The sequence below is a fragment of the Pungitius pungitius genome, chromosome 21 (genome assembly GCF_949316345.1).
Source record: "Pungitius pungitius chromosome 21, fPunPun2.1, whole genome shotgun sequence".
Taxonomy (NCBI): Eukaryota; Metazoa; Chordata; class Actinopteri; order Perciformes; family Gasterosteidae; genus Pungitius; species Pungitius pungitius.
In genome coordinates, this window is record NC_084920.1 from 16,365,388 (window position 1) to 16,377,518 (window position 12,131).

General features: G+C 45.8%; 1 protein-coding gene across 4 annotated transcripts; it reads left to right on the plus strand.

Annotated features, from left to right (window-relative positions):
• The first annotated feature begins 528 nt into the window (after window positions 1-528).
• LOC119213222 (cytohesin-1-like) lies at window positions 529-12,094 on the plus strand. Of its 4 annotated transcripts, none has more exons than XM_037464383.2 (12): window positions 529-703; window positions 7,305-7,387; window positions 8,608-8,672; window positions 8,971-9,037; window positions 9,181-9,299; window positions 9,681-9,874; window positions 10,071-10,219; window positions 10,443-10,554; window positions 11,101-11,177; window positions 11,258-11,329; window positions 11,569-11,723; window positions 11,799-12,094. In XM_037464383.2, the coding sequence occupies exons 1-12, from the start codon at window positions 622-624 to the stop codon at window positions 11,872-11,874; spliced, it is 1,251 nt and encodes a 416-aa protein (XP_037320280.2). In that variant the 5' UTR covers window positions 529-621; the 3' UTR covers window positions 11,875-12,094. The 4 variants fall into 4 exon arrangements, with proteins under 4 accessions (XP_037320280.2, XP_037320281.2, XP_037320283.2 ...); XM_037464384.2 differs by lacking the exon at window positions 529-703 and adding an exon at window positions 4,709-4,895; XM_037464386.2 differs by lacking the exon at window positions 529-703 and adding an exon at window positions 5,203-5,338 and having other exon boundaries at window positions 10,443-10,555; window positions 11,099-11,177.
• The last annotated feature ends 37 nt before the right edge of the window (window positions 12,095-12,131 follow it).

The following is a 12,131-nucleotide window of genomic DNA, read 5'->3' on the forward strand; positions in this document are numbered from 1 at the left end:
TGCTGCTATTTCTCCCACTACAATAAATCTTATATACCGCTACTGCTACTTCTGCCTTACATGTTTCTTGTGCTGTTTTAATGTTCAAAGAGCATATAATATACTTGTTATTCTACCACATCCGTTTGGCAGCAAAAGAGACATACAGATAAATGAATAGATTGTCGGTCATTTTATTAATTAATAAAAGATTATTATTTATTTTAAGAGTAATACTATATTCTCTCTGACCAGACTAGTCTGATGTGTGTGTGTGTGTGTGTGTGTGTGTGTCCATGTGTCCTTTTTCAATGAGGAAGCTGTTATGATAAAGAGGACAGCTTTTTGTGTAGTGGAAGTGTGGAGCGTGTGAGGCTGAATTCAGGAGGGAGGTCAAGTGTGTGAACAAGAGGGAGGAGGGAGGGGGGGGAGAGGGGGGGTAGAGAGGGGGGGGAGAGAGAGAGACAGAGACAGAGAGGGAGGGAGAGGGAGAGAGGGAGAGAGAGGGGGGGGGCAGTGTGTTTTTTCTCACAGTTTGTCAGATTTCGGTCGCGTAGGAAAACGTTAATAAATACGAGGCCTTTCATTCAGTGTGATGGCGACTTAAGGGGGGGGCGAGGTGCTGAGGACGTCTCCATCCTGATGGGGGCTGTGAGCGAGCTGTGTGCCTCCAGCTTCCAGGCGTTTCTCTGTCCGACGGTACGAGCACCTGCTGCAGCCACAGGTGAGAAAAGCACAGAATGTGTTACCTGGTGAACATCGTGTGCCTTTGGTATAAAAACCTTCACATGAATTCTCTCTGAATTTTTTCCACTGTCTGATTTTTAAAGCGCTTTACTTTCTGTTATTGTCACGTCTTTGCTGGTGAGACGCTGCTCCTTTTGGACTCTTCAAGGCTTGGAAATAATCGACTAACATGCAAACTGAGACGAGCACAAAGTGCTTTCAGTGCTCGGTTGCCGTGGTGATTTTCTGTTATAGGTTATCTGTATGAGTGCTTAGACCTTGTGTTTCCGACATTTTTGTGCGCACCTACACATGAGTGGGACAAACTGTGTGTGTGTGTGTGTGATGGTGTGTGTGTGTGATGGTGTGTGTGTGTGTGATGGTGTGTGTGTGTGTGTGTGATGGTGTGTGTGTGTGATGGTGTGTGTGTGTGTGATGGTGTGTGTGTGTGTGATGGTGTGTGTGTGTGATGGTGTGTGTGTGTGTGTGATGGTGTGTGTGTGTGATGGTGTGTGTGTGTGTGATGGTGTGTGTGTGTGTGATGGTGTGTGTGTGTGATGGTGTGTGTGTGTGATGGTGTGTGTGTGTGTGATGGTGTGTGTGTGTGTGATGGTGTGTGTGTGTGATGGTGTGTGTGTGTGATGGTGGGTGTGTGTGATGGTGTGTGTGTGTGTGATGGTGTGTGTGTGTGATGGTGTGTGTGTGTGTGATGGTGTGTGTGTGTGTGATGGTGTGTGTGTGATGGTGTGTGTGTGTGATGGTGTGTGTGTGTGTGATGGTGTGTGTGTGTGTGATGGTGTGTGTGTGTGATGGTGTGTGTGTGTGTGATGGTGTGTGTGTGTGTGATGGTGTGTGTGTGTGTGATGGTGTGTGTGTGTGTGATGGTGTGTGTGTGTGTGATGGTGTGTGTGTGTGATGGTGTGTGTGTGTGATGGTGTGTGTGTGTGTGTGTGTGATGGTGTGTGTGTGTGTGTGATGGTGTGTGTGTGTGATGGTGTGTGTGTGTGATGGTGTGTGTGTGTGATGGTGTGTGTGTGTGATGGTGTGTGTGTGTGTGTGATGGTGTGTGTGTGATGGTGTGTGTGTGTGTGTGATGGTGTGTGTGTGTGTGATGGTGTGTGTGTGTGTGTGATGGTGTGTGTGTGTGTGTGATGGTGTGTGTGTGTGTGATGGTGTGTGTGTGTGTGATGGTGTGTGTGTGTGTGATGGTGTGTGTGTGTGTGATGGTGTGTGTGTGTGTGATGGTGTGTGTGTGTGTGATGGTGTGTGTGTGTGTGATGGTGTGTGTGTGTGTGATGGTGTGTGTGTGTGATGGTGTGTGTGTGTGATGGTGTGTGTGTGTGTGTGTGATGGTGTGTGTGTGTGTGTGATGGTGTGTGTGTGTGATGGTGTGTGTGTGTGATGGTGTGTGTGTGTGATGGTGTGTGTGTGTGTGTGATGGTGTGTGTGTGTGATGGTGTGTGTGTGTGTGATGGTGTGTGTGTGTGTGTGATGGTGTGTGTGTGTGTGATGGTGTGTGTGTGTGTGTGATGGTGTGTGTGTGTGTGTGATGGTGTGTGTGTGTGTGATGGTGTGTGTGTGTGTGATGGTGTGTGTGTGTGTGATGGTGTGTGTGTGTGTGATGGTGTGTGTGTGTGATGGTGTGTGTGTGTGATGGTGTGTGTGTGTGATGGTGTGTGTGTGTGATGGTGTGTGTGTGATGGTGTGTGTGTGTGTGTGATGGTGTGTGTGTGTGATGGTGTGTGTGTGTGTGATGGTGTGTGTGTGTGTGTGATGGTGTGTGTGTGTGTGATGGTGTGTGTGTGTGATGGTGTGTGTGTGTGTGATGGTGTGTGTGTGTGTGATGGTGTGTGTGTGTGATGGTGTGTGTGTGTGTGATGGTGTGTGTGTGTGATGGTGTGTGTGTGTGTGATGGTGTGTGTGTGTGTGATGGTGTGTGTGTGTGTGATGGTGTGTGTGTGTGATGGTGTGTGTGTGTGATGGTGTGTGTGTGTGTGTGTGATGGTGTGTGTGTGTGTGTGATGGTGTGTGTGTGTGATGGTGTGTGTGTGTGATGGTGTGTGTGTGTGATGGTGTGTGTGTGTGTGTGATGGTGTGTGTGTGTGATGGTGTGTGTGTGTGTGATGGTGTGTGTGTGTGTGTGATGGTGTGTGTGTGTGTGATGGTGTGTGTGTGTGTGTGATGGTGTGTGTGTGTGTGTGATGGTGTGTGTGTGTGTGATGGTGTGTGTGTGTGTGATGGTGTGTGTGTGTGTGATGGTGTGTGTGTGTGTGATGGTGTGTGTGTGTGATGGTGTGTGTGTGTGATGGTGTGTGTGTGTGATGGTGTGTGTGTGTGATGGTGTGTGTGTGTGATGGTGTGTGTGTGTGTGTGATGGTGTGTGTGTGTGATGGTGTGTGTGTGTGTGATGGTGTGTGTGTGTGTGTGATGGTGTGTGTGTGTGTGATGGTGTGTGTGTGTGATGGTGTGTGTGTGTGTGATGGTGTGTGTGTGTGTGATGGTGTGTGTGTGTGATGGTGTGTGTGTGTGTGATGGTGTGTGTGTGTGATGGGGTGTGTGTGTGTGATGGTGTGTGTGTGTGATGGTGTGTGTGTGTGTGATGGTGTGTGTGTGTGATGGGGTTAGGGTCAGAGATCAGGATCCTGTTGTCCAGTGTGGAGCAGGATGATTTCTGCTCTGCAACCTGTGATGAAACCTTGAAGCTGTGAAGTAGATTCACTTAAACAATGCAGAGCTTCCTTCAAAAAAGATTACATGACAATGACTTCATTTATTTTCTAAATGTTCTTTCTTTCACATTTGTTATTATATTATATATAGAATGAAAGTAGATTACACAAGGACCTCAGAGTCAATTGTTACCAAAGAAAATCAATGTTTGTTGTGTTTATTTGAGTAAAGTAATAGATGCAGTTCTTCTCCTGTTTGTGGTCCAAACTCTGAATAAAGCACTGATTCAAGCACACAGCTGCAATTCTTTCCTCTATCCTTCCCCTCATCCTCTCTTCTCCCTTCCTCCCTCCACCGATCCACTGATATCAAATTGAGTCATTTCTATAAATAAGTCTGTTGTCCTTAGCTGGCGATGTTAATGCATACTTCATTTCTTTGTTACTTGTTGAATTGTGTTTCCTTTTCCTGCTTTTAATGATTTCCTTTCACTACTTTTCACACAAGAGGGTGAATCGTGTTTTACACTCAGGCAGAAAGACATTCAATCCTCTGTTAGGAGGATACAGACCCACAGACTTCAGCATGCACATTAACATTACAGCACATAACAACACAGTAACACATTTTCATTCATCCGTCCCATATACATACATTACATTACATTTCCTTTTTGTGTGTACATATACACACAAAAAGGAAACCACTTCCAGCACAGAATACAAACAGGTGAAATGTGACAAGCTTTGAAGATTCTAAAATACTTCATCAGAATAACAAGACAGGTTGTTACTCCACAAATAAAACATGTTAACAGCAGGTTACTGAGTCAGTGATGAGCTGCTATTGGTTCAAACTATCATAACTATAAATGTCACAAATCCTATTATTATCTTTATTTGCTACACACGTCCCTTCTCTTCACTGTAATCAATACTTCATGAATTTAACTAATTCAATTATTACTTGCTGTCAGAGTTGGACCATTCACAAGAATTTGTGCAGATGGATGAATGGATGAATGCACGGATTGATGAATAAATGTGTAGATGGAAGGATGAATAGATGGATACATGTGTAGATGGAAGGATGAATAGATGGTTAGATGGAAGGATGAATAGATGGATACGTGTGTAGATGGAAAGATGAATAGATGGATACATGTGTAGATGGAAGGATGAATAGATGGTTAGATGTGTAGATGGAAGGATGAATAGATGGTTAGATGTGTAGATGGAAGGGTGAATGGATGAATGGATGGATGGATCGCTAGATGCCAGTTTGTGCCTCCGCGCTCTCTGATTGGCTGCTGCCGTTGAAGCCGCGCCTACGTCATCCTGCCCCAACGCCGGCTGTCTGCACAGTTGTCATTAAGTGGCCGTCTAACGGTATCTGTGTGACCAAATAAACACTCATTTCGAGCTCTAAAGTGGCTTCAAAGTGAAACGTTTAGCGCCGTTCTTTAAACCAAGCGTTGACAAACATTCCAGATATGGTCTTGAAGTCGGAAGACGGAGTTGGTAAGTTTCTTTCGTTAATGTTGCGCTAGGTAGCTAACCTACAAGCTAACTAGTTTAGCCAACTAACGTTAGCTAATTTAACGTTAACGTGATCTGACGCTACGTTATTGAACTGCGCACGTAACGTCACGTATTGGCCAACTACCCGCTAGTTTAACACTAATTCTAGTTTCCCATCAACAGGTCGTCATGTGACTGCATTGTTAATGATGAACTGGCACAAGGGATCCATTATTAGTCCGAATGAGGCCGGAGCTCGTGGGGGGTTGAGCTGCACTTTATAGTTCACGTGTCTATAAATACAATCAATTCAGCCATTTATCGTTTGGATACTAGCTGGCTGGTCTGCAGGCACTTCTCTGCTCATTTGGCCCAACTTGTGACCAAAGTGCTGGCAGAGAGATGAGGGATCTGTTTCCTCGTTTGAGCCACTCTTCCTGGAGGTATTTTATGGTGAAACCTATTCCAACACTAAATACTAACATTTAGTACTAAATACTAACATTTAGTACTAAATACTAATATTTATGTGATTTAAATCAGGAGGATTTGTTTCATGGAAGGAGAGGAAATCAAAATGGATTAACGTTACATCCATTGTTCCAAAGAGGAAGCTACTGTGTCGGTAGATGAAGCTTTTCATAGTTGAAAGGTGTTGGAAGCATCATAACCCCTGAAGTCCATTTCCTCACCTGACGAATACTGCACTTCAAAGACACAGCAGTTTGAATCACTTCCTCTGACTGTCTCCTTTTCTGTGTCAAGGCACAGTTTGCATTTAGTTTCTAACCCTTTTAGACTCTGTGGATGCAGTTAGTCACCCGGGAGTTTACCAGAACCACAGGATTCTACTGGCCTGAGTTGAGCTGGTTATGAAACATCGTAACGCACAATTATGGCTTTGTAAATACAGATGATGAACATTTGTGTTTTTGTGAACTGAAGACGCCGAAGCGCTCCATCTCAAAGCCGGTCATTCTCCTGTGGAAGCGGTTCAGCCTCGGGTCTTGGGTCAGCTCGGCAGCAGTCCTGTGGGACACAATGAGACGAACCAATTGTTGTGTGAGATGTTTTCTGTGAGCAACCACTTGTGATGAGCATAAGATAATTCATTATTTGATTCCACCAGAACACAGAACTCTTTGAGTTTTTGTTATTTCTTGCTGGTAACCATGAGATGTGAGTCATCATGTCTGTGGCTTCCTGCCCTCTTTCTCTGGGACACCAGTGTCCACGTGGGGGAGCCTGTTTCTGATGCTGAGCTCACTGAGGGAGGAGTCCACATGGATCCAGAGATGGGAGTCAGTCCACACACACTTCATTTAGCTCCTCCTTTCCCCTCTGCTGGAGTGAGGGTTAAGGAGCAGGGAGGCTGGACTGGATTATTTTTGGAGATAGCAGATTGGACTGCATGCTGTTTGGTACTGGGAATAGGGACTCTGTTAAAACTTGTAGGCTTTATAGGAAATAACTGGAGTGAGGATCAAACCTTATTTCTTGCTGCGCTGGGAGCACTGGGAGCACTGGGACCATTGAGACCGCAGATAGACGCTTTCTCTGTAATGCAACTCAAGATGATGACACAAATGTGGAGGTGGGGGCGCCATCATAACTTCTGCGTCAAAGCTATTGTGAAGAAACGTATTTGAGTAAGTTTGTGCATTTGTGTTGTCACGTCGTCCCTAAGGCTAAAAACCCAGAGTGTACATATGTGTGGGTTTGATGTCGTTGTGTCTTCAGAGGATGGGATGCGTTCCATAACTTCCAAACGATACACTGCAGGAAGGAGACGAGACGAACCCTTTTCCTGAATAGGTTGTGTTTCTATGAGCAGCAAGGTGTCCCATTACAACACAAACCAGTGACCTCCACACTATGCAGAGCAGCTGGCTGAAGGCGCGTTGTTGTTCACGTCGGAATGTGTGGGTGGAGAAGAGGGTGGATGCTATGACGCTGTCAAAGCAATAGAGGAAGTGAGTGTAACTGTCAGTTTCACTGCTCTCGGGTTGAAATAAGAGCCGTTCCGGTCTCCTTGAACCTCTCAGAGGGCGATGAGCGAGTGTTTCCAGTATGGAAAGAACATGGCCTTCAACACAGTTATTAGAAATAACCATTATCATTTGTACTGTACAACTGAAACCTGTGTTTCTAGGCAACAATCTCATTAGTCATTTTTTATTTAAGAGAAACCTTATCGTTGCTCTGCAGATATCACGCGTGTCTGAGGGCACAGGAACATTCGCTCTATCAGAGGGGACCCGGTTAGGGGTGTGTATCAAAAATAAGGTGCCACAGACATTTGAACTTAACAGATAAAGGAAGATCTTTTATGTTGCACCCTGTAAAAAGGTCCTCTAATGTTATTCATGTTTGGGCTGGTCTGATATCTCCATGTGTTTCTCCCCTCAGTGCCTGAGGATCTCAGTCCAGAGGAGAGACATCAGCTGGAAAGCATCCGCCGCAGAAAACAAGAGCTGCTGCAGGACATACAAGTAATACGACTCTCCACCTTCTAATTCATGTGTTCACTTGGTTTGTCTTCATCAAACCCTGCGGCTCTCTGGCCTGTTGCAAATCTTATATTTTCTTATTAAGAGTCACAGTTTGTACAATTCAAGCCCTTTATGTGACGTTAATGGGTATGAGGGGGGAGGGGGGGGGGGGGGGGGGACCTCGTGTACATGTGGATCTCCTCCAAGTCTCTCTCTGCCTGAGGGACAGTTTGACCCCCCCCCGCCTTTTAAGTTCCCCTTTAATAAATAAATGAGCGAGATGAGCTGTGTCAGGTCTTTATCTGGACAAATGTGTTTAGATTGAATAGTTGGGCTTTTCTTCAGGAACAATAGTTCTATTATGATGGTTGATTAGTAAATGCTTAAAATGTCCCGAATCCCTTTGTTTCAGCTCGTCGTGGTGAAAGTTCTCCACCGTTTCAACACAAAAGGAGGGAGTTTTAGCTTTGACTCTGAGGGACAACAAAGATGATGAGGACTTATCTTACATTTTCTTCATTCCTTACCAAACGTTTCAGTCAAATGTTACCACACACACACACACACACACACACACACACACACGCGCCTGAGGGCCGACGCTGTGCGACTCGATTGATGGACTTTAGAGGTCGACTCGCTCTGTGTTTCTCTGGGGGGGGTCGGGGGGCTCGGGAGTAACGACCCATGAAATATTCCACTAATGGAGACCGAGGAGGCAGTCTGATATGGGGGTGTTACCATAGAAACGCACATGTAGGGACCGGTGAAGTGATTTCCTGGTTTCACACAGGTTCCAGTGAGCTGTAGAGGGTTCTAGTTCTAATCTCTCATTTTCTATATTTATCTCGGTTCTTGACCTTTTCTGCCGGGCTTAGTGTTTCTCCATCTGCTGCTCCCCTCTCCCATCACCTCTGAGCTTTGCAGCACAGCCCCCCCCCAGTAACACTCAAGTAGCCGGCGGGGGGGGGCGAGGCTGTCTGATGAATCTGGGTCAGCACAGAGGAGACGAGGAGCTGGTGGTCTGCTCTGACCCCAGAACAGGTGCTACAGCTCCCAGAGAGGGCTTTGTGATGAGGACCCACAGGAGGAATGAGTGGGTCTGAGACATGGACCTTTCTTCAGTCCTTTCTAGGTCATCTCTGCTCTGTGAGCGCATGTTCCTCTCCTTGTTTTGGGATCATTCATGCAGCTTCTCCTCTCTCTTGGTCTGCTGTCAGAGGCTGAAGGATGAGATCGCAGAGGTGACCACTGAGATTGAAAGCCTGGGCCTGACTGAAGAGAGGTAAGTGTGTGTGTGGGCAGCTGTGGTCCACTCGGCCTCAGTGTTAAGTGCATCCACGGGGAGACATCTGCTTCATAACAGAGTCCACTCAGAAGATCAGCCTGAATATCTTCAAATTCCTTGTTTAGTCTCACCAACAGTTATTGATATTGAGTGATGAATATTCTGAGCTGCTCTTCATTCTTCAGCTGAAGAGGACTTTGTGTCACATTTGAGAAGCTGAAACTAGTGTTTGCCACTTTCTCCTGAGAAATAAGATCCATATTGGAGCCGATAATGACGTATCTGTTGGTTTAAGGAAAAGCATGCAGAGGAACAAACAGATGGCCATGGGCCGAAAGAAGTTCAACATGGACCCCAAGAAGGTGAGAACGGACGCAGCAGACGAGTGGAAAGCTGCAACTAACTAACTAACTAACTAACTAAGTGATGCCCTGATTGTTTGTCACTTCACTGACTTGTACTCTACTCCTTGGAAAAACTTTACGTTGTTGTTGTGACTTTTCAGGGGATTCGCTTCCTGATCGACAACTTCCTGCTGAAAAATACCAGCACCGACATCGGCCAGTTCCTCTACAAGGGGGAGGGGCTTAACAAAACCGCCATCGGGGACTACTTGGGGGAGAGGTACGTGATGCCAGTAACATTCTCCCTTTAACTGGCCACTTTTCACCTGTCCGAGGTAGAAAAGCACAGGTGTTCCTAATGGTTCCTCCTGTAGATCACGTGACTCTGAAGATTCCTGTGAAACTGCTGTTCATTCATGAAATTATCTTCTTGAACAAAACACGCTAGTAATGTTTTTTTAATACATAGATTTTCTGCAATAATCCAGAAAAATCCCATCATCTTTTAGTTGAGGAATTCAGTAAAAGTGTCCCAGTAAAACATGAACCATTGTTCATTTTATTATTCACAGACTTCTTCTCCAGAAACATGAATGAGTTCTCTGTCCAAAGGGTTGTGATGTCGCTTTGCTGTGTGTGTGTGTGTGTGTGTGTGGTGCAGGGATGACTTTAACATCCAGGTTCTGCATGCCTTCCTGGAGCTGCACGAGTTCTCAGACTTGAACCTGGTCCAGGCTCTCAGACAGTTCCTGTGGAGCTTCCGGCTGCCCGGTGAGGCTCAGAAGATCGATCGCATGATGGAAGCGTTCGCCCGGAGATACTGTCGCTGTAACTGTGGCGTGTTCCAGAGCACGGGTACATGCTGTCAGACTTGATCATAAAAACACACCAGATCTCAATGACATTGTGTTAAAAATCGATATTTTTTCATAGTGGTTGCACATTTGTGTCTTTTCATACATTGTCTTCTTTCACGTAGTTTATATCAAAAATCAGCTTCTGAGAATGTGTTCTTCAAAGCTGAGCCCTGAAGACGTGTCTCCTTTCACAGATACCTGCTATGTGTTGTCGTTCGCTGTGATCATGTTGAACACCTCGCTACACAACCCCAACGTGAAGGACAAACCCTCCGTTCAGAGGTTCACAGCAATGAACCGAGGCATCAACGACGGGGGAGACCTTCCAGAGGAGCTACTCCGAGTGCGTTATGTGCCATATTCACACTGTGTTCCCAGTGGATCTTAAGTCCTGCTCAATTTAACACAACAGATAAAAAAGATGTCTCTTTATTAAGGAACTGTATTCAAATAGTATTAAATGTGTGTAGGCATCATGGTTTCATGAGGAAGTAGTGTTACTGTGTAGGGTTATTGTGTTAATAATCTAACATCACAAAGCTGTCTCCGCCCCCCTCCCTGTGTAGAACCTGTACGACAGCATCAAGAATGAACCCTTTAAGATCCCCGAGGATGATGGGAACGACCTCACACACACCTTCTTCAACCCCGACAGAGAAGGATGGCTCCTGAAACTCGGTAAGTGCTTTATTTCCCTCTTTGTATGAAGGTGCTGGAGACCACGTCTCCTGTGTCAAAATAACCATCCATCATCTCAGCATAGACCACCACTGAAGGCATAGAGACGGTCCAGCATGGAGCCTGGTGTTGTTCTGCAGAGCCGGGCGGCCCTCTAGTGGACTTCATCTGTAACAACACGTTGTATTATTGTTCAATTATTCCATTGACATTGTTCTTGTTTGTTTTGTGTTTCATGGGTTTTGACTCCAGGAGGTACGTACACCCCCCCCCCCCCCCCAGCTGTAATGCACCGCTTTGCTTCTGAACTGCCCCCCCCCCCCCCCCCTCACTGGCTGTCTGCATTCACCCTCGGGTCACAATCTGATTTAAACTCTGATTGCTGCTCAGACGTAACGTAAACATTCATGTAGTTCCACATGTTTTTCTAACTGCTGTTTTGACCTTTTAACCTCCGCTTCCGTCATGTGCTTCAGTGTCGTTGTTGTCAAACCAAGTCCAGCTTCTTCGGTCAGGTGTCAAAGGTCACCTGTGGTCTCTCCTCAGGTGGACGAGTCAAGACTTGGAAGAGACGCTGGTTTATTCTCACAGATAACTGCCTCTACTACTTTGAGTACACGACTGTAAGTAATAAAAGACCAGAGGTGTCTGATGACGTGTGGTGCATCAAGTTCTTGAGTTTATTCTCTATCCTGTTCTCAAGGACAAAGAACCCAGAGGAATTATTCCACTGGAAAATCTGAATATCAGAGAAGTTGATGACTCTAAGAAACCGGTAAACTCTTTTCTTTCTACCATGTCTTTGTCATTTGAGCAGAGAAATATACTTTCATAAAACTGAATGAAAATATAGACAATGTGTCGCAGTAGTTTGTTGATTTCTTTAATATATCCAGTACATCTTGGACCTAGTTCTTTAAATTCATTCTGTTTTACTCTTTGAAAGAAATGTCACTAGGAAATGTATTTCCTGGCGTTTCCAGTCAATCTGACTGATCTCGCTGGCTTCCTCAGAACTGCTTTGAGCTCTTCATCTCCGACCACAAGGACCAGGTGATCAAAGCCTGCAAGACTGAGGCGGACGGACGCGTCGTCGAGGGAAACCACACATTTTACAGAATCTCTGCCCCGACGGCAGAGGAGAAGGATGAGTGGATGAACAGCATCAAGTGAGCCCCTCGATTTTAACCCCCCCCCCCCACGAGGCCTCTCGTATCTAACCCTCCTCCATCCTCCGCCTGCAGGGCCGCCATCAGCAAAGACCCCTTCTACGAGATGCTGGCTACTCGGAAGAAGAAGGTGTCTCTGAAGGATCTGTAGATCAGAGACAACGTGATCTTCTGCCCCCTCCCCCCCCACCCCCCTTTACCCCCTGCTGTGAGGGCTCCGTTCATTTAGTTTGTGGCTGAAAAAAAGACTGCTGCTGATGTTCAACATCCTTTTGAAGGACACATTAGATCCCAGAAAACTCTGAAGACATCAACTGGAAAACAAAACGCATCTCTGCTGGACCTCATTGTTTAAAAAACGCTCTTTTCAACGTTTTCTTCGTGCTGTTGGTCTTTTTGTCAAAGCGC

Bases quoted from the DNA above. Each gene is read 5' to 3' on its own strand.
- LOC119213222 (XM_037464383.2), top strand. From the start codon at position 622: ATGGGGGCTGTGAGCGAGCTGTGTGCCTCCAGCTTCCAGGCGTTTCTC. The intron at 9,300-9,680 runs GTACGTGATGCC...TGTGTGGTGCAG, and splicing joins GGGGACTACTTGGGGGAGAG to GGATGACTTTAACATCCAGG. The intron at 11,178-11,257 runs GTAAGTAATAAA...CCTGTTCTCAAG, and splicing joins ACTACTTTGAGTACACGACT to GACAAAGAACCCAGAGGAAT.